Source organism: Ceratotherium simum, chromosome 11, assembly GCF_057802395.1.
Source record: "Ceratotherium simum simum isolate JZ-2026a chromosome 11, ASM5780239v1, whole genome shotgun sequence".
NCBI lineage: Eukaryota > Metazoa > Chordata > Mammalia > Perissodactyla > Rhinocerotidae > Ceratotherium > Ceratotherium simum.
Window position 1 is genome coordinate 6,755,653 of NC_141910.1, and position 22,892 is coordinate 6,778,544.

The 22,892-nt window shown below is 35.5% G+C and overlaps 1 protein-coding gene across 8 annotated transcripts in view; it reads right to left on the minus strand.

Moving 5' to 3' along the window:
- The window catches only part of CTNNA2 (catenin alpha 2), a 1,067,853-nt gene that overhangs the window by 30,310 nt on the left and 1,014,651 nt on the right, over window positions 1-22,892 (minus strand). For all 8 annotated transcript variants that reach the window (XM_014792722.2, XM_087436505.1, XM_087436499.1 and 5 more), the window contains 2 exons: window positions 11,563-11,668; window positions 7,349-7,483 (listed from right to left, as the gene is read on the minus strand). In XM_014792722.2, coding sequence (XP_014648208.2) covers window positions 7,349-7,483; window positions 11,563-11,668 — 241 coding nt within the window. The remainder of the gene's footprint in view (window positions 1-7,348; window positions 7,484-11,562; window positions 11,669-22,892) is intronic.

Here is a 22,892-nt window from a genome sequence, read left to right on the forward strand (position 1 = left end):
GATACGATTAGGATGAAATATTTGAAATATATTTGTTGCCCAGAAGGAAAATGACTGTTCAAGATGAGTAAGACGATACGTTCTGAAGCAGTAAAAGAAATCTGAACCAAGAAAACTCCAAATTGCCCATCCAGAAGTCTTTCCTATTTGTAAGATACATGGGCCATAACATGGCACATATTTCTCTTCTAAGGGCTCTGATCAAAGCCATATTTTAGGAATCATTTAAATTAAGCTGGAGAAAGCATTGGACAAAATAATCTGTAGGGACAGAATGTAGACGATAGTAAATTAAACACACGTTTATTTCTAGAATATAGTAAACCAAGAAAAACAGTGAATACACAGAGATAGCCATCAACAGACACTCTGCTATTCTAGCTGAGAATGCTGAACAGTTAGATGAGAAACTAAATGGAAGAAAAAAAAATAGATTACACAATCTAATAAAAGTACAATGCACAGAAAAATTTATCCTTTTCATGGAAATTATTTGCTATTAGAGATAAAAGGCTTTGAATGCCATTACCCAACCAATATTTAGCACTGTGCCTTTTACGTAGTTGGAACACAATAGAAATGTTGAATTCAATGAATCAGAAAATAGCCTTATGTGAACAAGAAATAAATACAACTCTTTGAAGCTCTGATTGTTAGGTTGTCATTAGAAATTAGGAACAACATATGAAAACACTGATCTTTTTCTGGAAAAATATTGTTGTCAAAATTTTAGCAAATCCAGTACTGAACAAAAAAAATCCTGTCTCAGTTTTACTATGAGGTCTCTTTATTTCCTTTATTTTGAGTCATCTGAGGTAATGGAAAATTGTGGAAATTCAATAATGAAATTTCCCAGATAATATTTAATATATGGTTTTAATATTCTTCTCTTTTTTACTTACTTATCTTTTATTATATCAACTTGTTCACATTTTAACTCTTTAACTCCCTTCAGTCCAGGAAATCTTGGGGCATGTCCAAGTAGGAACAAGAAAAAAATCACAATGGATTTAGGTAACCAATTTAAAATAATATACTTCTTGACTACAGCTGACAAATCCAATGGACATAGAAAAACCAGCAAGCAGGAACTGAATTACAGATACTATTTCTAAAAACAGGTATTCACTCAACACTTTGGTTTCCCATAATTATTTGATTCAATTGAAGGGAACAGCATATCTGGATTTCCTCTTACATATCCAAACTAGTTAAAAATGGCGGGGGGGGGGCAGCTTCTAAGACACTATTACAGACATTAATTATTTAAAACATATTAATAAATAACGAACATCTTAAAACCAGACAATTATCACATATAGACAATATCTCAAAATTATAATATGTTTCACGGGAAAATGTTATAAACCAGTACTTCTTAAATAGTTTTGACTGTATTTCACAGATATCAAAAGATATATACAATTATTGTCCCTCATCTAGGTACCTCCCATGTGCCTAATTTCCAAGTTTTCACAAAATATTCCTATTCATTGGCTGCCAAATAATCCTCAGAATATTAAATGAACTATAAGGCATTAATTGCTAATACATTAAAGTGTGAATCATTTGCCTTCCTTCTTCTAATTAGAGGCTTTCAAAACTTGAAAAACTTCTAAAACTCAAAGCAATGAAAGTTCACTGATTGAACAACAGGTAATGGCATTGACATTTCTGAGACAGAGACACTCTTTTTAAAGCCACTGACCCCTTCTACTCTTACAAGCAATAATGCCCTCAAACTAAAACAGAAACTCCTTGACCCACAAGTTCAGGTGATGCAATCAAATCAATCCACTGAGTAGATCCAAGTTAGGTCAATCCATGTCTCCAATTAAGGTAAAAAAGGTATTTTCTTGGTTCATGTCCCAGCTTTTCCACAACAGAGTCTGTTTTCTTATTTTAGAATGAGAGCATTAGAATATAAAGTCTTTCTACGTATAAAACAATTCAGTCAGATAACCTACTGGTTTAATTCCATCAGTGAATAACTGATTTTTTTCAATGAATAGAAATGATCTTATAAGTTTAGAGTCACCATCATTGAGTATGTAACTAAAGAGCTACTTTTTATAACACAGCAGTATACCATCCTCCTTTGCACAAGACTATTTGCATTCAGCGAGACAACTATACAGGTGTGGTGCGACAGACACAAAGCTTCCTATGATGCCTGACACCCAAGAAGATTTTCACATTTTTTATAAAAAATCCTATTTCCCATTTCTTCCAAAATAATGCCTTGATTTTGTTAAATGTCATTTTTATAACATTGAGAGAATGAATTTGCACTGAAAAACCGCTTAAGGATTAATTTTCTCTGAAGGTTTGCATAATTTGGGTTGTGCAAAAATCAATGACCATGTACAATGATACAAATGTAACTAAGGAAGACAATCAGAATTTAAATGGTTATAGTTTGGTATCATTCCAGATTGGAGGGTAGGCTTTTGGGAGAAAGATTGAATTATGCAACAACCCATCTTACAAGCAAAGTGTGTGCAAAGAACTGTCATTCTCCAAATGGTAAATTCCTGTTTAATTTTCTTACTGTTACAGAGTATTTCCACTATCCCTCCCATCCAGATTTATCATCTGCAGTTTGTTTTAATCTTACTTTCTCCAGACCTGGACTCTACTACTCTCCGTAGGATCAGGAAAAGTCCTTTAAACCCACATACTTAATGGCCTACCTCCAGAAGGTCTGAATAAAATTCTTTGGAACTGCTGTGAATTCGTTGAACACATACCCTTTTGTTCAAATGAAGCACAGAAATACATTCCAAACCCAAAATGAAATAGCCAGCAATTTAGATTTTTTCCATTACTACTACACTTTGATCACTGGAGATAATCAAGAATTGACCACAGACAGAATCAGAAGATATAAAAAAAAGACTCTTTCCCAAAGTTGCTTTAAGTACAGGTCTACACAACTAGGTACAATGCTTTCTTCAATGACTGTTTCCTCCCATTACAAAATACTGCCACTTTTCTTTTTATAGAGGGAATACAGGACTTTTCAAATAAAATACAATTCTTATCTCAGCAATTTGTTTTTTTTGCAAATATATATAATTGTACAAAAAATTCCCACATTTTCTTTTCCCTAAATTGTATTAAATCAGATATGTCACAGTTGTCAACCGTTTGTTCAGTTCTTGATTATTACTTATTCAGGGGGTAAGGAAGTAAATGTCAAATCAAGTATATTTGTTGTGTGTATATGTGTGTGCACGTGCATATATGTATCTTTGATTATATGCCAGCGTCAGGTAGGATTGATTTGAATATTATCAGTTTCTAGTATTTTTATGAATGTTTTTCATTTATCACCATGAATATTCATGTTGATTTTAATTGAGTCCAATTTTTTTAATGATGTGAAACATAGGCAATAAGAATGACTGCAATTGACCCTTCATTTCCAACTTTCTCTTTACCAATTCAAATCCTACCAGTGTTGCGAATTATACTTGCTCACCTTGTCAAACTTCTCTCCATAACCCAATTGAGAGGGATTCAGATTTGGAAAGGAGAGATTTAAATGGCAAAGAACAAAAGTGCACAGTAGGGCAAGTTACTCAGTCCCTCAGGAACAGGTTGGGGCTCCATTCAATCAGCCTGAGGACGTAGGGAACTAACATTCCTCACCTCCAAACTCTGTTCCTGTATTTTGTTAGCGTGAACAAAGACATTTATATGCAATAAAATCTATTAAAATTTGTAGCATTTTCGTGTGGAGTCAGCTATAAGTTACATCAGCATCCCTCCGTCTATGACCTGAACATCAAATTCTTGTCCTGAGCAGGGTTATTGCTCTTGTGTTCTGACTTCATTGTTACAATGTGGCTCCTGTTCTATTTGAACTTAAAACAAAAAAATTAGGTGGAATTTTTCAGCTTTATCAAAATGCTTGATATTCAACATTCTACATTCTAAAATCCTACACTAGTGTTTCCAATCTTATTCAAAATAATGCACAGAGTATAAATCTTTGGGTAGCTAAAGATAATCAAAGGTTATGGGATGGTTTTTATTTCTCCGATCCATGAGTACATCTCCATTGTTAAATTTAAAAGAATCCATTAAATCCTCTGAAACCTAGTGACTAAAAATTAATTAAAAACATGACAATCAAATATAGAGATAATTTGCATATCATGGCATTGGAGCTTATTTGTATTCAAAATATATTTACATACTTAAAAAAAAACTTGCCTCAACTTTTCTCTCATGATGAATATAATGGATATTACCTGCACTAAACGAATTTCTGATATACTATGGTTCAGTTTCTCTTTCCTCTGTTTTCTCTTCTTCCTTCTTTCATGCCTCTTCCCTCCTAACCCCCTCCTTCCTTCCCTTTCTTTCTTTTCTTCTTCTTTCTACATTCCTTTTTCCAAAAAGTGTGTAAACTGGCTTAAGAGATGAAATAAACACTAAACTAAGCAAAGAAATAAAGCCAGTTTATTAACTAACAAGTTGTTTAATCCACTGAACTTTAGCTTCCTCTACTTTCACGCTAACATTTCTATCACTCTATTCGTTTTTTAAAAAAATTTTCTCTTTCTCATTACCCCTTAGCAACCACGTTGAGCTGAAATGGCTCACAAATGCATCTTCTACCTTGAGAGTTAATAAAAATGGCACCTCTCAGCTATTGAAAAAGGTTTAAGCCAATAACTTAAAAAAATTGATTGCCAGCCAGAAAACTTAACGGTGCTTCTTAGACAGCAGTTGTGTGAATGAGCATATGTAGGCATACCTCTTGGATTGCTTTATTTTTCTAGTTCCTCATCAGGACTCATGAAGAGCTTTTGTACCCATTGTCCCCCATGACGTGTTGAGTTATCCTGCCCTACCTCTCAAGCCAAAGGCAGATACAGCAGAAGAGGTCTTTGCCACTTTGTACACAGAATCACATAAAACATATACATGCTGACACGGTATATAATTGCGCACATGTACTTTTTGTTCACCATATGTTCATCATGCCAGCACAGGACTATAAAAACATGGCTCTCAGTTTCGAAATCTATATCATTTCTCTTCGCAAAATGGAAATAATCTATCCAAATCTGTTTTAGTGGAAACTCTGACTTTTAACAAATTTGACGAATTCAGCTTTGAATCCCATGTACGTAAATACATAGGGAAAAAGGAAGGAAGATTCAAGTATTTCTCTTTTTTTGATTACACATGATATTATAGTAGCTTCTCCTTAAAAATATAGCAATTTTGTCATGCCAGACAGCAAAATAAAGGGGACCCAAAGCATGGGTGCACTTTCTTGGCAAAATCATTGAAAGTTTCTGTGTATGGGGTATCTCACATTCTTGACTCTTTCAGAACTTTGAAGGCAGTCATTTGTGTCTATTTTGCAAAATAAACATATTGATTTTTTTTCTTCTTTGGCCATCAGTGAAGGAGGATGAAGAATAAAATGGAGGCAGTGGCAAAGACAGCAGACTCTAGATGCAGGTATGGCACCAAATAGCAATCAAGCTTGGAGAAAATCAGGAGGAGGCCAAGAGCAGGCCCACAACTGAGCAATATATAGCAAACCTTTATAATGCATTTGACTCAGAATTATTATAAAGTGGTATAACATTCCTCTAAAAGAAGCCTTCTCCCGTGCAAGGATTTAGGAACTTTGCCAATAAGACTCAAAGAAGGAAACAGGCTTCTTGATGGTGTTCTCAATCTCAAACACCTCTGCAAATGCCAACAGTGCAAGTGATAAAAGCCAGTGATGGTTTGAACTACATCTAAATGAGGAAACGACAATGGAAATGAAGCTCTGGAGGCAATGATGAACAATGGGTACTGAGAGGATGATGGAAAGCAACTTTGCCAGTAAAACATCACCTAGATGAGGTTGTGGAGTCTGAGATCCACAAAGATGCTTTGCGCATCCATGTAAATAATAAGATTTGGAAAGTAACACATGAAAGCACACAAGGCAAGCTAAACAAAAAGCACTCAGTTCCACAGGTGCTATTTACAGATGGACATGGAAGCTGAATGGTATGGGAAACTATACCATCGAGGCTGAAGATAAGAAAGGAAGCAAGGGAGATGCAATGTTTTGATCACTTCTCAGCAGAGAGAATCTTGGTAATTACCAAGTTGGCAGAAAGGACACATTGCAAGACAGATTGCTCTTGGTTGTTGAAGAATGTTGAAGCAGGATCATTTTGGAAATGCAAAGAGGTGACTATGCTTTGGGAAGAGGCACAAAATAGCCAGTGTATTGGGCTCTAGGTGGGACTGCATGGAACAGACTTTCCAGATGGCATCAGCTCTTTTCCCAGCTGTGTTTTCTGCAAGCCAAACAATATAGGAACTGAAATCTTTGGGTTCAAGAATGATTTTTCCACATAATTTATCAAATGGTCAAACTGCTGAATTTCTGAAAATGGCTTGGGGAAGAATTGAGCTTCATGACCAGTCTGATTTCCATGAGGCATTCACCATGGTGATAATGTTATGTTCCTGGTGATGCCACGCTTAAAACAGAAGCATCATGGTTGACTGGGAAAAGAACTAAAGGTGGCAGAGCCACACTTCAGAATTTGCAACAGTTTACAGTAGATGGCACCTTGTGTTGAAAGAAAGGGATTGAGGGAGAAGAAGCCAAGGTGAAGAACCTCAACACATACATTTGGAAATCTTGCCAAGAAATCACGATTCTTCTATTCATTGAAACTATTTCTTTGCATTTGATGAAAATGGATAGATACTCATATTTTCATGAGAATGGAAACACTGGAGTGATTGAGTAAAGAATATATAATTGTTAGTGTTTGACAACTATGTTAGTTTTTGGCAACAGCACATCAACCTGTATGAAATTCAAACATTTTCTGGCTTTCAAGGGTTACTGATAACCTAGTATGCATTGGAACCTGATGAATGAATTCCTATTATTTTCATCATCTCTAACATGTGAACACAATCCACACGTAGAGAAGCTGGCTCCTGAACAGAGAATGAAAATTACTAGGACTAACAAAGGGAAGTAGACTCACAATGAGTAAATATACAAAAGCCGCAAATAATTATAATAGTCACAGCTTGGCAATGAGTTTCCAGGCGATGAAATTAGTTTTCTTGTGAAGAATGGAGATTTTACAAGGCTAGTATAAACACAGGGTAATTGGAAAATCAAATTGCTCTTTGTGAGTTATTGTAAGGTCTGGAATAATGGTGATAACATTTATTTTAAAAAACCTCCCTATGAATCACTGTAGTTTGGTGTTTTTAGCAGTACTGTTGCCAAGAATGCTTGCCTTGGAAGTACAACAGTGGGAACCTTAATTGTGAATCCCAAATCCCAGCTTACCCCTGACACAATGAGCTCTCCTCCCAGATTCTGTACTTCTGCCTTCACCTTGCTGCAGATATTAAGCTGATGGCAATACAAGGCAATTCGTTGAAGGTAGGCTAATAAATCCTGCTTACATGCTGAATCAGGACACTATAAAACATTAAAAAAAGTGATCTCAATTAGTAAGTACTCTTTAGTTTTTAACACTTGCTATATAAAAGCTGTGAGAAGAAAAGGTTTCAGCAATGACACCTTAATTACATCCATTTAACTTAACTTCTTTATAGTGCATTTTAGGAAGACCATAGCCAATAGTTTAGAATGGTTAGCTCTACTTTGATAAAATTCTATAGAAAGAATATTGAAGATCTTCCAGAAAGTGTTACTGGGACTTCTGTATATGTTTATGAGTAGTTTTACCAGTTGTCTTCTAAACTGTTAAGAAAACTTAATATTCTATAGGTTTTTACCTAGTGGCCCATTCAATATTCACTATGTGCAAAGTTATTTAATACAGACAACCAAAGCAATACATGCTAGAAGGAAATCGCTCTGTTTGGCAATCTCTCTGCCACAGCATAGAGTTTCAATTCAATTAGTTGGGGGACAAAATCATTTGTTTCCTTTGGCTTTCTAAGAAATGCATCATTCATTAAAGGAATTCTATTGCACTTCTTGGATTTTCATATTTATCAAAATTGTAGCAACCTGATAAACTTATTTTAAACAAGAGACTCCGAGAAGGATCATGACCACTGAAAGAAGAATAGATATGAGTAAAATGAATTTAAAGCCAATTGAAATAAAGTCATAAGAGTAACAACAGAACTGCTCAAAGAAGGCACCAGAGTCAACTATGGTGAGAGATTTGGAATTCTCTTTGTGACTTATGTGGGTAGATGTCTATCAAATACACACTGAGTTTAGCTGAACATTGCCACAGATATTTACATGACTCCCTAAAGCATTTCTGAGGCTTTAATGCCAATGGCTATCCTGTAATTAAAATATATTTCTATTGCTATCAAAGGTTCAGCTCGAGGGGCTGGCCCAGTGGTGCAAGCAGTTAAGTGTGCGTGCTCCTCTTTGGTGGCCCGGGGTTTGCAGGTTCAGATCCCGGGCGCGCACCGATGCACAGTTTGTCAAGCCATGCTGTGGCAGCGTCCCATATAAAGTAGAGGAAGATGGGCACGGATGTTAGCCCAGGGCCAATCTTCCTCAGCAAAAAAAGAGGAGGATTGGCATCGGATGTTAGCTCAGGGCTGATCTTCCTCACACACACACAAAAAAAGTTCAGCTCGAGATTCTCCAGGCCATTCCATTGTTCTGGCTCAATATGGCACTTGTAAAGGACATATAATCACCAGATCCTTGATGGAACATTGTAAGAAATATGTTTCTTATTCACTCTACAGCCAAAGCTGAAGTATTTTATTTAGAAAAAGAATATGAGAAAAAGACTCCAGCTAAGTCTCCTTCAAGCTCAAGAAAGAATTCTTTCATTAATACTGTGAAGCCAGTGGTTTTGACATAACCATTTAGTTAATAAATGACAAAGGGGACTCTTTTAAACACAACACTTACCATTGTGGTATGTTTTTTCACTAACTGCATTTATCAAGAAAGAATTCCACAGAGACTGTTTTTAGCTTTCTACAAGTACTTAATACTATAATATTTATCCTTCTCCAGAGACCCATATACTGAAAGGAATTAACTTTAAAATGATATCTCCCCTGAGGGCTGACAAGGCTTTCGATATGAACACCTTGCAGCAAATTAAACTGGAAGTTCTATCTCAATGGAACATTAATTAAAAATGCAACAGTCCGTAAAAAGTTTATATTGTGTGCATATCTCAAATCTTCATAGAAATATTTTCAGGCAAAATAAAGGCAAGCAACCCACTTCTTGGTAATGCTCATTCTATTCTATTATTTAAACTAAAGCATTTAAAATACACATAAAGACATGATAGACCAAGAAAAATAACTCTTATACCCTGGAAGTAGGTGCAGAATTTGAGAAAGAAATGTCCCATTCAGACAAAACATTAGCAAAAATTGCAAGTTGCTTCGTAGCTAATGACAGTAAGAATGCCACAAAGAGAGTGTTATGTTTAATCTTCATTTGTTTATTTTAAAAGTCATCATTAGGGCCGGCCCCGTGGCTTAGCGGTTAAGTGCGTGCGCTCCGCTGCTGGTGGCCCGGGTTCGGATCCTGGGCGCGCACCGACGCACCGCTTCTCTGGCCATGCTGAGGCCGTGTCCCACATACAGCAACTAGAAGGATATGCAGCTATGACATACAACTATCTACTGGGGCTTTGGGGGGAAAATAAATAAAATTAAAAAAAAAAAGTCATCATTAAATAGCATTTAAATACTTTGTCACTTAATCTCAAACTACATCTAGAATCCTCAATCTAGAATTGGCGTGTGTGCACATGTGGTGTGTTTTCCAGATATCAAAACTGTTTTGGGCTATGCTTCATGTTGCATAATTGTTGGAAATAAGGGCCCAAAAATGCAAAATCAAAAGCAATAATCACAATAAAAATTACTGAACTCAAGGAGCCTAAACATATTGAGAAATAGTCTCAGCCATTGAAATTCAGAGTATAATGGAAAAGCCATCCAAACTCCATCCACTTTCACTCCAGGGAAGAAGTGCTTCCTAACAAATTCTTTTCAGAACCACCCACCAATCTCTGGCCACTCCACTCATCCCAACTCCCCTCAAAATTTGCAGAAAAGAATGTGGCATTCTTTCCTTGTTGGCACATTACTGTTTGTTTGCATGCGTACGTGCATATATTCAAGTAAATTCATTGTCTCTCCTCTCTTTTACATGAACTTTCTAGGATACATATGGAACTCTGTAGAAAGAAGCTCAATTTATGCTGCAAGGCTGGCAGTTGATATTGCCCTGAAATTAGCAATTTAGTAATGATTTTCTCCCTAACTCCAACAAATTTTGAGGGATTCTCAAATTATGGTAATATTTAATGAATTATCTTTACTATTAAGTGTTTCTCAAAAATTCAAAGGCAAGCAAAAAACATCCCCTTGGATTAGTCATCATATATGCAAAAAAATTAAAATGAGACAATCTGCTGGCTCATTTTAAATGTAATCATAATAGCTCAATCATGTGTTTTTCTTTTCAGTCTTTAGAAGATAAGTAAATTTGGCATTGACTTGAAGGGTTCTAGAACCTGGGATGTTAAAGACAGCAAGTATTTAGAGGAACAGCCTAATATTAAGGAATGAGGGAGGAAAACTATAATAAGCAACTCAAATATCATAGAAGACCAGGGTCACCTATGGAGGCGGAAGCAATCCTGTATCTTCCAATGTCTTTAGAGAGCATCACTGTATTGTAGTCTAGTAAGCAAATTCATGCTCATAATATTTCCTCCATGTAAACAATAGTTTATATAATATTTTCTATTTCAGAATCTTATTTTATATTTAAGACATTTTCCTTTTAAAATGATTCAAACTGTAAAACACTGTTGCTTAAAGGGATAAGCATCAGTTATCTGAAAAAGTCTATTGCCTAAAGTACCCTTACAAGAAATGGAACATTATTGCAACAAGACATATTTAGAACAGGATTTTAGAGTTCTAGTTCAAGCCAAATAAAATGAAAAGTGTGGGAATAAACTCAAGCATTCAAGGTGAGATTGAGAATTATTTTAACGTGTATCTTAGTTCAGTCTGAAAGCACAAAAGATACTCCGACAATTTCATTTATCTCTGATGCCTTTGAGTCTGGATGAAAATAAAGTGGAAATCTGGAGGTTCTTGATTATGTGGACTAATCCCATTTATGCTAGAGCATAAATTGTTATGAATCACGAAGAGCATCATTACAGTGAGATGAATATTAAATAACCAGAAGTAAAGTTCTTTCTTTTTCTTTCCCCTTATGCAGTACAATTGACTTTCTGAAAGAGGATGTCTGGGATAATCCATGACTCTTTGGGGGTCCTCTTCTTTCTCAAGGAATCTTGGTCATAGGCCATAGGAGTCCCTCCTGAAGTGAACCTACCTTTGCCATCAGCTCAGTCTCAGCAGAGTTAGAGGGCAGTTCATAAAATGTTATTGATTCTCTACAATTCATTCTTCAGAGGCATTTTATAGTGTGCGTAAAACTCAAGACAGAACCCAAGTGCTAATTAATGATCCCACTCAGCATCTGCTTGCTCTTCCCTCTTATATTACCTGATCAGCCACAGCACGAGCTAATTTGTCCATTCGAGAACCTGCTTCGGCAATTTTCTTGGCAGCATTAATGACATCAGATGTATTTTTCAATGGGCCTTTGCCTCTGAAACAACATATACAACAGAATTAGAAATCCACTTGATGACAAGAAATAGGCAAACTACCATACTGTTTGTCCAGGACTCTGCTTTTGTATTTGATTTGGCTCTGGCCATGCTGGAGCAATCTTGAATGTTTTCTTGATTCACTTCAATTTCCATGTTAATAGTCCACTTTAGTTCCATTTATTTTTCCCCATTTTGATGTGCATGTTCACATTTTATTCTCTATGTTAACTTCTATACTTTTAAACAGTAGGCCATTAAAAAAGATGATCACCAGAAGGACAATGTGCATTTAATATTTAAATGCTTACCATAAGCCTATGCTGTTATACACACAACCTCATTTGTATTCAAAACAACCCTAGCAAGTATGTACCATCATTCCCATTTTAGAGAAGAGAAAAACAGACTAAAAATGATTAATTCGTCTAAGCTTATACAGGTCTTAAGTGATAAATTCTAAATTTAAATCAGAGTCTAGCCAAAATAAATGTACATGCATTGTCTTTCATACCATGTCCAGCACGATTATTATATTAATTACATTTTTAAGAGCACTTTGGCACTTTGAGAAGCAATTGTCTCTTGTACATAACTGGGAACTGTTTGGCCAGAAATTCAGAAATCTGCTGGGCTTATACTCTCATTGGCCTGTATGCTTCTGGTACTAACTTATGAAGGAATACACAAAACACTGTGTGACAATAGATGTCTTTATGCTTCCAAACCAGTGCCCCAATATTTTTACATAAGGTTTTCAATTAGGTGAACTGTTTAATATTACATATCTTTTAAATATTTATTATATAGAAAAAGGAAACTATGCTACATCATACATCTTTAAACAAAATGTAACATATAACTTTTCTTTCTCTCTTCTCGAGAGGTAAATAAAATAATAGATTAAATACACTTATCCTTATTTTATCTTTTTAGTGTAGTTACTTATCTTGGTCTCCTTATGTGCATCTAAAAATCAATGCATTTTTTAAGGCTACAAAATTACATTCCTATAGTTAGAAATGTGGTGAGATGTGGAGAAAAACTACTCAGAAGTGATTTATTTGGAATGCATAGTGTTATATTGAGTGGGCAATGATTGCCATTGTTACATAATAACATTTTATAAAATGGAAGACTCAAAATGGCTTCACAAAATTAATGTAAATGAAGGGCTTGTTGTTCAGTTTCCCTCCAAATTTTCCTTCCGGCATTTTTTACATTACCAGCTAAAAGTAAAATATATTGTGTTCATGTCAAGGTTTAAACACACACATAAGGAAATTCACAACTTAAGATATTTCATTTTGCTGTGGTAACATTAACTCTTCCACAAAGGACATTGATTTTTTTCAGTTGCTATTTAGATTTTTAAATATGGAGAGCGATTTCACACGTGAATTTTACATAATATGGATGAGTTAAAGATTCTGTGACAAGCTAGCTCCCATTCTCTAACATTATTATTCTTTTATTATTCTAAATAAGCTTTTCCTTGTTTTTGTTTATATTTATTAAGGAAAGTTTAGACACGGAATCTGCCTATGTTTAATAATGTGCTCATTATTATGCATTTCTCTGTAACTTCCAAACCTTAAAAAAATCTTTTTTGCAGTTTTACTCTGACAGAATATTTGTTGTTACTTTTTGCCTTCATCTTAACCCATTCACAAAGAGCTGCTCTCTGCTTGATTTTTCATTACTAACAATCTTGTGTGTTTACTTCCAGAATTTCACAGGATTGGGGAAAATACTTCCTCATGAAGGTTACATAATAACTTTCAACAACTAATTGATTCTGCCAAAATGTGCTAAGTTAGTAAAGAACATTTATAGAGACTTCAATTTGCTTGAGACTCAGGCTCCCATCTTGTAGCCAGAGTGACTAGAAGCATGTCTTTTGTGATTACACTAGAAACTACAGTTCATAGACTCACTAGTATATTGTTAAAAAAGTTTGAGACTTCAGAGTTCACGTTGTAGACTCAATTCAAATTCTTGGAGTTGTAAGCTGGTGATAAGAATGTGTTTCATGAAACTATAGAGCAAAATAGAAGTTTTGAGATCATCAAATATTTCCTTATTGTTGAGGAAACTGAAACCCAAAAAGGGAAGCTAAGCGATGTGCTCAAGATGATACTGCAGAGAGAGTGATGCACAGAGACAATTAGGACTGGAATCTCTATGTCCTGATGTTACCCAGCCCACTGACCCCAAAAGACATTAACCACAAGTCTGCTCAGAACAAGCCTAACACACGCTCTTTAGCTTGTAGGAAACCACAAAGAGAAGAAGGAGGAGATGGCTGAGACATATAGTCGAAATGCGTTAAAACCAGTTGAAGGCAACATGACGGCCTGACTTGACCTGACATAGACCCCACAGCTCATTATAAGCTCATTAGAATACATTACCATATTATGGAACATACGCCATGACAGTTTACACCTGCCATGGCAACAGCAGGATATAACCACATAAGGAAAAAAAAGAGGTGGCACCCTTGTTCCCCCAAAAAGCCTGCCCAGTTCCCGGAATACTTAGGAATATTCCTCCCCTTCTTTACCTTGACCCCTTATAACAGCTGCTTAATCGCCCAAGAGCTGAGAATCTGATTTGTGAACTTAGTTCCTACTTCTCCATTCTTTGGCCATTAAATAAAGCTTGTGCTGTTGACGGTTCAGCTTCAGTTTCGTTTCAAATCCGCAATGCCAAACAGAAAAGAACCCTCCAAGGAAGGGACGAATTGTGGGTATGAGGATCACATGTGGGCCCCTCCTCGGAGCTCCTCCGGATGTGGGTCGGAGTCCCACCAGAGTGAGGTGAAATTAGTAACACTGAATCACAATTTAGTCCTCCTTTTGCTATATATGTTTCATTCTTATGAGCACAGCTAAAGTAGTGATCACAGAGAAAAACAAACAGCTTTAACTACAGCTAATAGTTAATAGCAAGAAATAACAAACACAATAATTATCTGACTCAAGATTTTAGAAAGAAGTAGAAAGAAACTAATAAAATTATAAGAAGAGATTAATGAGTTAGAAAATAATGAAACTCTGGAAATTAATAAATCTAAAACTAGCTCCAAAAAAGAAGGCAAAACTGATGTAAAAAATATACTTATATTGCTATCAAGAAAAAATAAGAGAAAACAAATATTCAAAAGTTAAAAAGGTAAGAGTGAAATAATCTTGGAAAATAGAAGATTAAAAGTATCATAAAACTACTTTCCTCAAATACATGTAAATAAATATGAGAACCTGGATGAAATAACTTTCTAGGAAAATATAATTTAGCAACGCTGACCAGAGAGGAGATTTTGAAAAAATCTAAAGTGTCTGATTTCCACTGAAGAAATAAAGGTTGTTATAGAGAAAGAGAGAAGCTGTCAAAATTCAGTAAATCCAGATGGTTTCTCAGAAGAATTCACTAAACCTTTGAAAAGAAGATAATCTCAACGCTTTTTAATCTCTTCCAGAATATAGGAAAGGAAGAAAGACTTCAAAAACAATTTCATTAAGTAACATAATATTGATATTGTCAGAAGCAACTAATACAAACTATTTACTTAAGGATGCTTATTTAGGTAGTAAAACTATTTTTTAAAAAAGGAAGAAAAAGAAGGAGAAAAAGCAAAGAGTAATAAAGGAGGGGGCACTTGAGTGCTGGAGTGGGTCTGTACATACTCACAAGAGCCAACTGTTAAATTTTCAGGAATTTGGTGAGTCAACTTACATGTTGGTAACTTGAAATCTGCCATGATGGGAGTACTTATTCTGTGGAAAACAGCAAATGCTACATAAGGGAGGGCTTTTCTTCCCCCCTAGAAACTCAGCAGATAACTGCCAAAAGTTAAGGTAGTAGTTACTCCCAGTTGAGAGGAGAGGTATTGTGATCTGGAAGAGGTATCGGGGGGGCTTCTGGAGCTCAGTGATGGCTATACAGGTTACTTTACAATAATATTTAAGTTGTATGTTTACTTTTTATGTACTTTTCTATAGGTATATTATATTTCATAATTTAAATAATATTTATTCACTTATTTTTCTATCAATCTGATGGATATGAAGAAATTTAATTTTCACTTCCATAATGACAGAGGAGGCCAAGTTTCTTTTTATCATTTATTGACCATTATTATTAATCATTCATATTTCCTTTTCTCTGACTTATTTATTCAAATCTTTTGCACATTTTTCTATTGAGTTGTTTTTACCTAAATTGCTTGTCTAAGCTCTTTAGATCTTTTGGATTCTGATCTTTTGTTAGTTATTCAGGTTGCAAATTACTTCTTCCAGTCTTAGACAGTATTATTACTTTTATTACAGTTTTTATAATATAAATTTTAATTTTATTGTGCTCAGACATATCAATCATTTCTATTAGAGTTTGTGCTTTTCACATGTTCTTTAAGAAGTTCTTCCTTGCTGGAGGTGTTAGCTAATGCTATGGTGGTAATCATTTTGCAATATACATGTGTATCAAATCAATACATTGTACACATTAAACTTACACAATGTTATATGTCAATTATAGCTCAATAAAGCTGGGGGAAAAAAAGAAAGGAAAATAAAAGTTCATCCTTGCCCCAAGATCATAAAAATATTCTCCCATTTTATTCTAAAATTTTAAAGATTACATATTTAGATATTAAATCCACCTGCAGATATTCATAAGTATTTGAAGTACTAAAGTGTAAATTACAGCCATGTGCACCCTCATTGCCTCATGAGAACGAATTAAGAAAATTCTTTGAATCATCTGGAAAATCCTGAATATCTAGTATATGGTGCTCAGCATTATGCAAGATGCTTCTAAGAAAGTTTCAAGGCCCAGATTTCTTTGAGTACAGAATTAGTGGCATGACCCATTTTCCCCACATCATGCGGAGAAGAGAAAGGGGACAGAAAAGATAGTTATACCATTTTAGGGAGTGGAGGATCAAAGTTACTCATTTCCTTCTGCTGATGTGCCAGGTTGTGTGGCTGCCCTTACTAGTAGTTGGGTAATAACTGTGGGGGTAATAACCACTATCTTTAAAAGAGAAGACCCTGGACTCAGCTTATGTAGGATTTTCTTTTTATGTTATCATTGCATAGATTGCAAGTGAATTCTGAAACTCCATCAGACATCGGCATCTATAGCATTGCTATCCAAGAGAATTTTTGTAATGATGGACATATTCTATAATTCTGCTTTGTCTAATATAGTAGCCTCCAGCCGCATGTGGCTATAGAACAATTAAATTGTGGCTAGTGTGACTGAGGAACTGAGTTCAATTTTATTCAATATTTTTCTTCTACTTTTAACTTTGAAGTAATTATAGATTCCTAGGAATTTTCAGATATATATAAGGATGCCCTATGCACCCTTAATCCAGCCTTCTCCAACGTTAACATCTTGCATAACTATAGTACAGTAACAAAAGCAGGAAATTGACATTGGTAAAATCCATAGAGATTATTCAGATTTCAGCAGTCATGCATGCACTTGTGTGTATGTGTTTGTAAGTTATAGGTAATTTTATCACATGTGTAACTTCATGTAACTACCACAACTGAGGCACAGACTATACTATCAACACAAGGTTCTCTCATACTAACTCTATATCACCCGCCCCATCCCTAATGGTAATCATCCCTAGATGATCCATAGATCCATAGATTACCATCTATGGATGGTAATCACTAATCTGTTCTCCATCTCTATGATTTTTTTTATTTCAGGAATGTTATATAAATGGAATTATACAGTATGTACCAACTGAGACAGGTATTTTTCACTCAGCAGTATTTCCTTGAGGTCCATCCAAGTTGCTGCACCTATTTATTGCTGAGTAGTATTCTATGGTATAGATGTACCAGAGTTAGTTTAAACATTTACCCAAATGAAAGGCATTGGGTGGTTTCCACTTTTAAGCTATTACAAATAAACCCGGTATAAATATTTGTGCACTGGTTTTTTGGTGAATTTCAGTTTTCATTTCTCTAGGATAAATGCCCAAAAGTGAAATTACTGGGTCCTATGATAAATCCATTTTTAGTTTTAAAAGAAATTGTCCAACAATTTTCCAATTTTATTTCATCTTAAATAAAATTTAAAAACCTAGAGCTAACATCGTACTCCATGGTGAAAGAAAGCTTTTCCTCTAAGATCAGTAACAAGGGTGCCACCTTTGCCACTTCTATTGAACATAGTACTGGAAGTCCTAGCCAGAGCAATTAAGCAAGAAAAAGCAAAGGCATCAAGATTTGAAAGGACGAAGTAAAATGATCTTTGTTCACAGACAACATGATTTTTTATGTAGAAAACCCTAAAGATTCTACCAAAAAAAATTAGAATAAATGAATTCAGCAAAGTTGCAGGATAACCAATATACAAAAAGATCAACGTACAAAAATCAGTTGCATTTCTATACACTAACGAGAACTATCTGAAAGATAAATAAGAAAGCAATCCCATTTGCAATAGCATCAAAAAGAATAAAATACTTAGGAATAGGGCCGGCCTCGTGGCTTAGTGGTTAAGTGCACGCGCTCTGCTGTGGCGGCCCAGGTTCGGATCCCGGGCGCTCACCGACGCACCGCTTCTCCGGCCATGCTGAGGCCGCGTCCCACATACAGCAACTAGAACTATGACATACAACTATCTACTGGGGCTTTGGGGGGAAAAAATAAATAAATAAAAATCTTTAAAAAAAAAAAAAATACTTAGGAATAAACTTAACCAAGGAGGCGAACGATTCGTACACCAAAAACTATAAAATGTTGCTGAAAGAAATTAAGGACACAAATAAATGGAAAGACATCTCATGTACCTGGATTAGAAGACCTATTATTATTAAGATGTCAGTACTTAATATTAAGATGTTAATACTACCCAATGCAATCAATGTAATCCCTATCAAAATCCCAGTGGTGTTTTTTCCAGATAGAAAAATTCATCCTAAAATTCAGATGGATACTCAAGGTAGCCCACACAGCCAAAACAATCTTGGGAAAAAAAACAAAGTTGGAGCCTCACTCTCCTGGATTTCAAAACTTACTACAAAGCTACAGTAACCAATCAGTGTAGTACTAGCATAAACACAGACATATAGACCAACGACACAGAATAGAGAACCCCGAAGTAAACTTCCATGTGTGTGGTGAAATGATTTTCTACAAGGGTGTCAAGACCACTCAACAGGAAATGGACAGTATTTTCAACAAATGGTGCTGGGAAAAGTTGATATCCACACGCAAAAGAAGGAAGTGAGACTTTTATAACCTATACAAAAATTAACTTGAAATGGATCAAAGACCTTAACATAAGAGCTAAACTATAAAACTCTTACAAGAAAACATACGGGAAAAACTTCATGACATTGGATTTGGCAATGATTTCTTGCATATAACACCAAAAACACAGGCAACAAAAGAAAAATAAATTTTACTATATCAAAATTTTAAAAATTTCTGTACCTCAAAGGAGACAGTCAACAGAGTAAAAAGGCAACCCACAGAATCAAAGAAAATATTTGCAAATCATATATCTGACAAGGGGTTAATATCCAGAATATATTAAAAAACTCCTACAACTCAACACTAAATGTCTATCAACCTGATTAAAAAATGGGCAAAGGACATGAATATACATTTCTCCAAAGAAGATATACAATGGTTAATCGGCACATGAAAAGATGTTCAACATCACTAATCACTAGAGAAATGCAAATCAAAACCATAACGAGATACCACCTCATACTCATTAAGATGGCTACTATGAAAACAAACAAACAAACAAAAACCAGAAAATAAGAAGTGTTGGTGAAGATGTGAATAAATTGGAACCTTTGTCCACTTTTGATGGGAATGTAAAATGGCATAGCACTTATGTAAAACAGTACAGTGGTTCCTCAAAAAATTATAATTACCATATGATCTAGCAATTTTACGTCTGGGTATATATCCCAAAGAATTAAAGTAGGGTCTCAAAGGGATATTTGTACACCCATGTTCATAGCAGCATTATTCATAATAGCCAAAGGGGGAATCAGTCCAAGTGTCCAACAATGGATGAATGGATAAACAAAATATGTTATGATATATACATACAATGACATATTTAGCCTTAAAAAGGAATGAAAGTCTGACACAAGCTACAACACGGATGAACCTTGAGAAAATCATGCTAAGTGAAATAAGCCAGTCACAAAAAGACAAATACTGTATGTTCCCACTTATTTGAGATACTTAGAGTAGTTAAATTCATAGAGACAGAAAGGAGAATGGTGATTGCCAGGGGCTGAGGGGAGAGGGGAATGAGGAGTTAGCACTGAATGGTACAGAGTTTCTGTTGGAGGAGATAAAAGATTTCTAAGAGATGGATGGTGGTGATGGTTGCACAACAGAGTTAATGTACTTAATGCCACAGAACTGTACACTTAAAAATGGTTAAAATGGTAAATTTTATTGTATATATTTTTACCACAATAAGAAACAATTAACTTAAATAGCCACATGTGGCTAGTGGCTACTGTATTGGACAGCAGATGTCTAAATGAGCCACAGTCATCTGAGTAATGTGAAGTGGGCATGGAAACAAGAAACAAATGGCCAACAGAAAAAAACATATATCAGGCCCAGAAAAGAGAAGACCAGAAGTTTGAGTCTTCCTATCAGTAGAAGGTAATGTTGCCAAAGAGACTTGCTCCATTGGCTGTAGCTCCCAGTCTCAAAATGATGGCTTATACCCTTTGTGTCCCCTACTCTAGACCAGATTCTCTATTTGGGGCATTTTTTAAAAGGTCTTTTGAGGAATCTTGTGACCTTAAACACAGAAACTACCACAGTGTTACATCTGGAACACATTTTTAGTTTTCTTGGAAAGAACATCAAGCTGTAGAATTGGCTCTATTATGTAGATTCACGTAACCTTCTCTCTTCTGGTCATAGGTGATTCTTATATAAGGCTCAATATTTGAAAGCTTTCCCAGGAAGTGGTCACTCCAAAAAAAGATAGTCTTGGAAAACTATTACTACATCAACACTATCTACAATTTACCAACTAATTTATATTTATTTCATGAAAAGGTAACAGGTATTAATGCGAAAATCAATGCGTGAATACATTCTGAGTTAATGTACTCAGTACCCACAATTCTTTTTTTCTTTTTTTTTTTTTTTGTGAGGAAGATCAGCCCTGAGCTAACATCTGTGCTAATCCTCCTCTTTTTTTGCTGAGGAAGACTGGATCTGAGCTAACATCTATTGCCAATCCTCCTCCTTTTTTTTCCCCCAAAGCCCCAGTAGATAGTTGTATGTCATAGTTGCACATCTTTCTAGTTGCTGTATGTGGGACGTGGCCTCAGCATGGCAGGAGAAGCGGTGCGTCGGTGCGTGCCCGGGATCCGAACCCGGGCCACCAGTAGCGGAGGGCGCGCACTTAACCGCTAAGCCACGGGGCTGGCCCCCCACAATCCTTAAGTTCTGAGTTAATCCAACTTATTTGCTATAGCTTTCTCACTACCTCTAACTTGTCAATATATAATGTGACTCTCCAATAATAAGATATAGTATGTAAGGAGTGTATTTGCAAATGTATTGAATCATAGAAGCCTCTTTTCAGAACCAGGGTTCCATAAAACATTCTTGGGAAATAACGCTTTCACCAATCAGCTGCAGCAGTATGAAGAGAACACAGTAGAAAAGTTGAATGAATATGGAGATTAATAAGGAGTCAGGTGAGACTTCAGGACCATGAGTTGAACTATTTAAGGAAGTAACGTTTATATCATGGCCTTGAATTTGAAGTACAAATATTTGTACTTTGTACAAATTTGTACAAATTTGAATTTGAAGGACAAAATTGAGAAAGAAGTCTAAGGGTCAATAAAGGTAGGCCTTAAATAGCAAACTAAAGATTTGAATTTTATTCTGTGAAAAGAGGAGCTAATGAAAGTTTTGGTGCAAAGGGGGCTGGATGGTTGCCCTTTAATGATCAGATGTGGCATGGAATGAACAGACAAGAGTCAAGAATTGGAACTGAAAGACCAGTCAAGCGATACCTGAGCTGAGATAACAAGTGTCTGAACTAAGGCAGGAATGAAGTTTGGGAGGAGTGGGGTGATTATATGATTTTTGAATCAAGTGCTCAGGGTTTTACAGTCCATTGTACCCTGAAAGTTTTTTTTTCCTTAGCCTGAACTCTGTTCCTTTCAAGATCAGAACTTACGGTTGATCTCAAAAGACAGCTTTGTCCCTTGCTATACAATTAAACTTGGGTTTCTTCCTGAGCTGCCCCCATCTGCACACCTTTTGTTATTGGGACACAAGACTGGCACATACTATTTCTTTCTGAAAATGACATGAGAAGTATGGATTCACACTATGCAGGACAGTGCTTCCACCATTGCTCGTGAGATGGAATAACCTAACAGGAAAAAGACATGAGGCATAATCAGTTTTATCCTCCATGAAGAAGTTATTACACAAATAATGAGGCAGAACCTCTCCAATTTTAATAATAATGGAGTGGATATCATTGAGATTACTGAATCAAATTAATGAATTAGCTACTGATAAGAATAAAACAACAAGATAATAAATGCAAGGTTATTTTTTGCACCCAAATGCCCTTTAAACATATGACTTGAGAAGAGTAATCAAGTTTCAATTCCTAATCAGCTATATCCTTTCCTTTAAATAAGAGAAAATAGCACATAAGTGTCATTAGAGGTATAGGGCTGAAATTATTCCTTTTTGAAGTGGAACATGCAAGGGAGATAATAATAATGCGTATGGTCAAGGGCAGCGAACTTAGGTGAGAGGCTACAAAGCAAGGCTCAAGTCAGTTACTTCTTTGCAAAGGAAGAGCCTTCACAGATGGAGGCAACAAAACCTCAGCTTCCTGTGTTCCATTTCCAATTCACACCCTCTTCTGTTTCTCTGGTCATTAATTACTATACTCCTCCCTTTGTGCTCACAAAGGGGCACAAAACTACTCATCAGGCAGTGGGAAAAATGACAACCAGTAGCATTCTAGACATTTCATTATTCAAATCAGCAGAAAATGATTATATGAAATCCCCAGGAAATTGAAGTGGCCTTTTTTTCACTTTTAAAACTGTACTTTGACTAATAGAAAGTCTGTCTTACTTAATATCATCTAACAAGACCTCCTCAAACATATCTCTCTTCCTTGACCACAGTTATATATAATCTGGAGCATTATAAAATG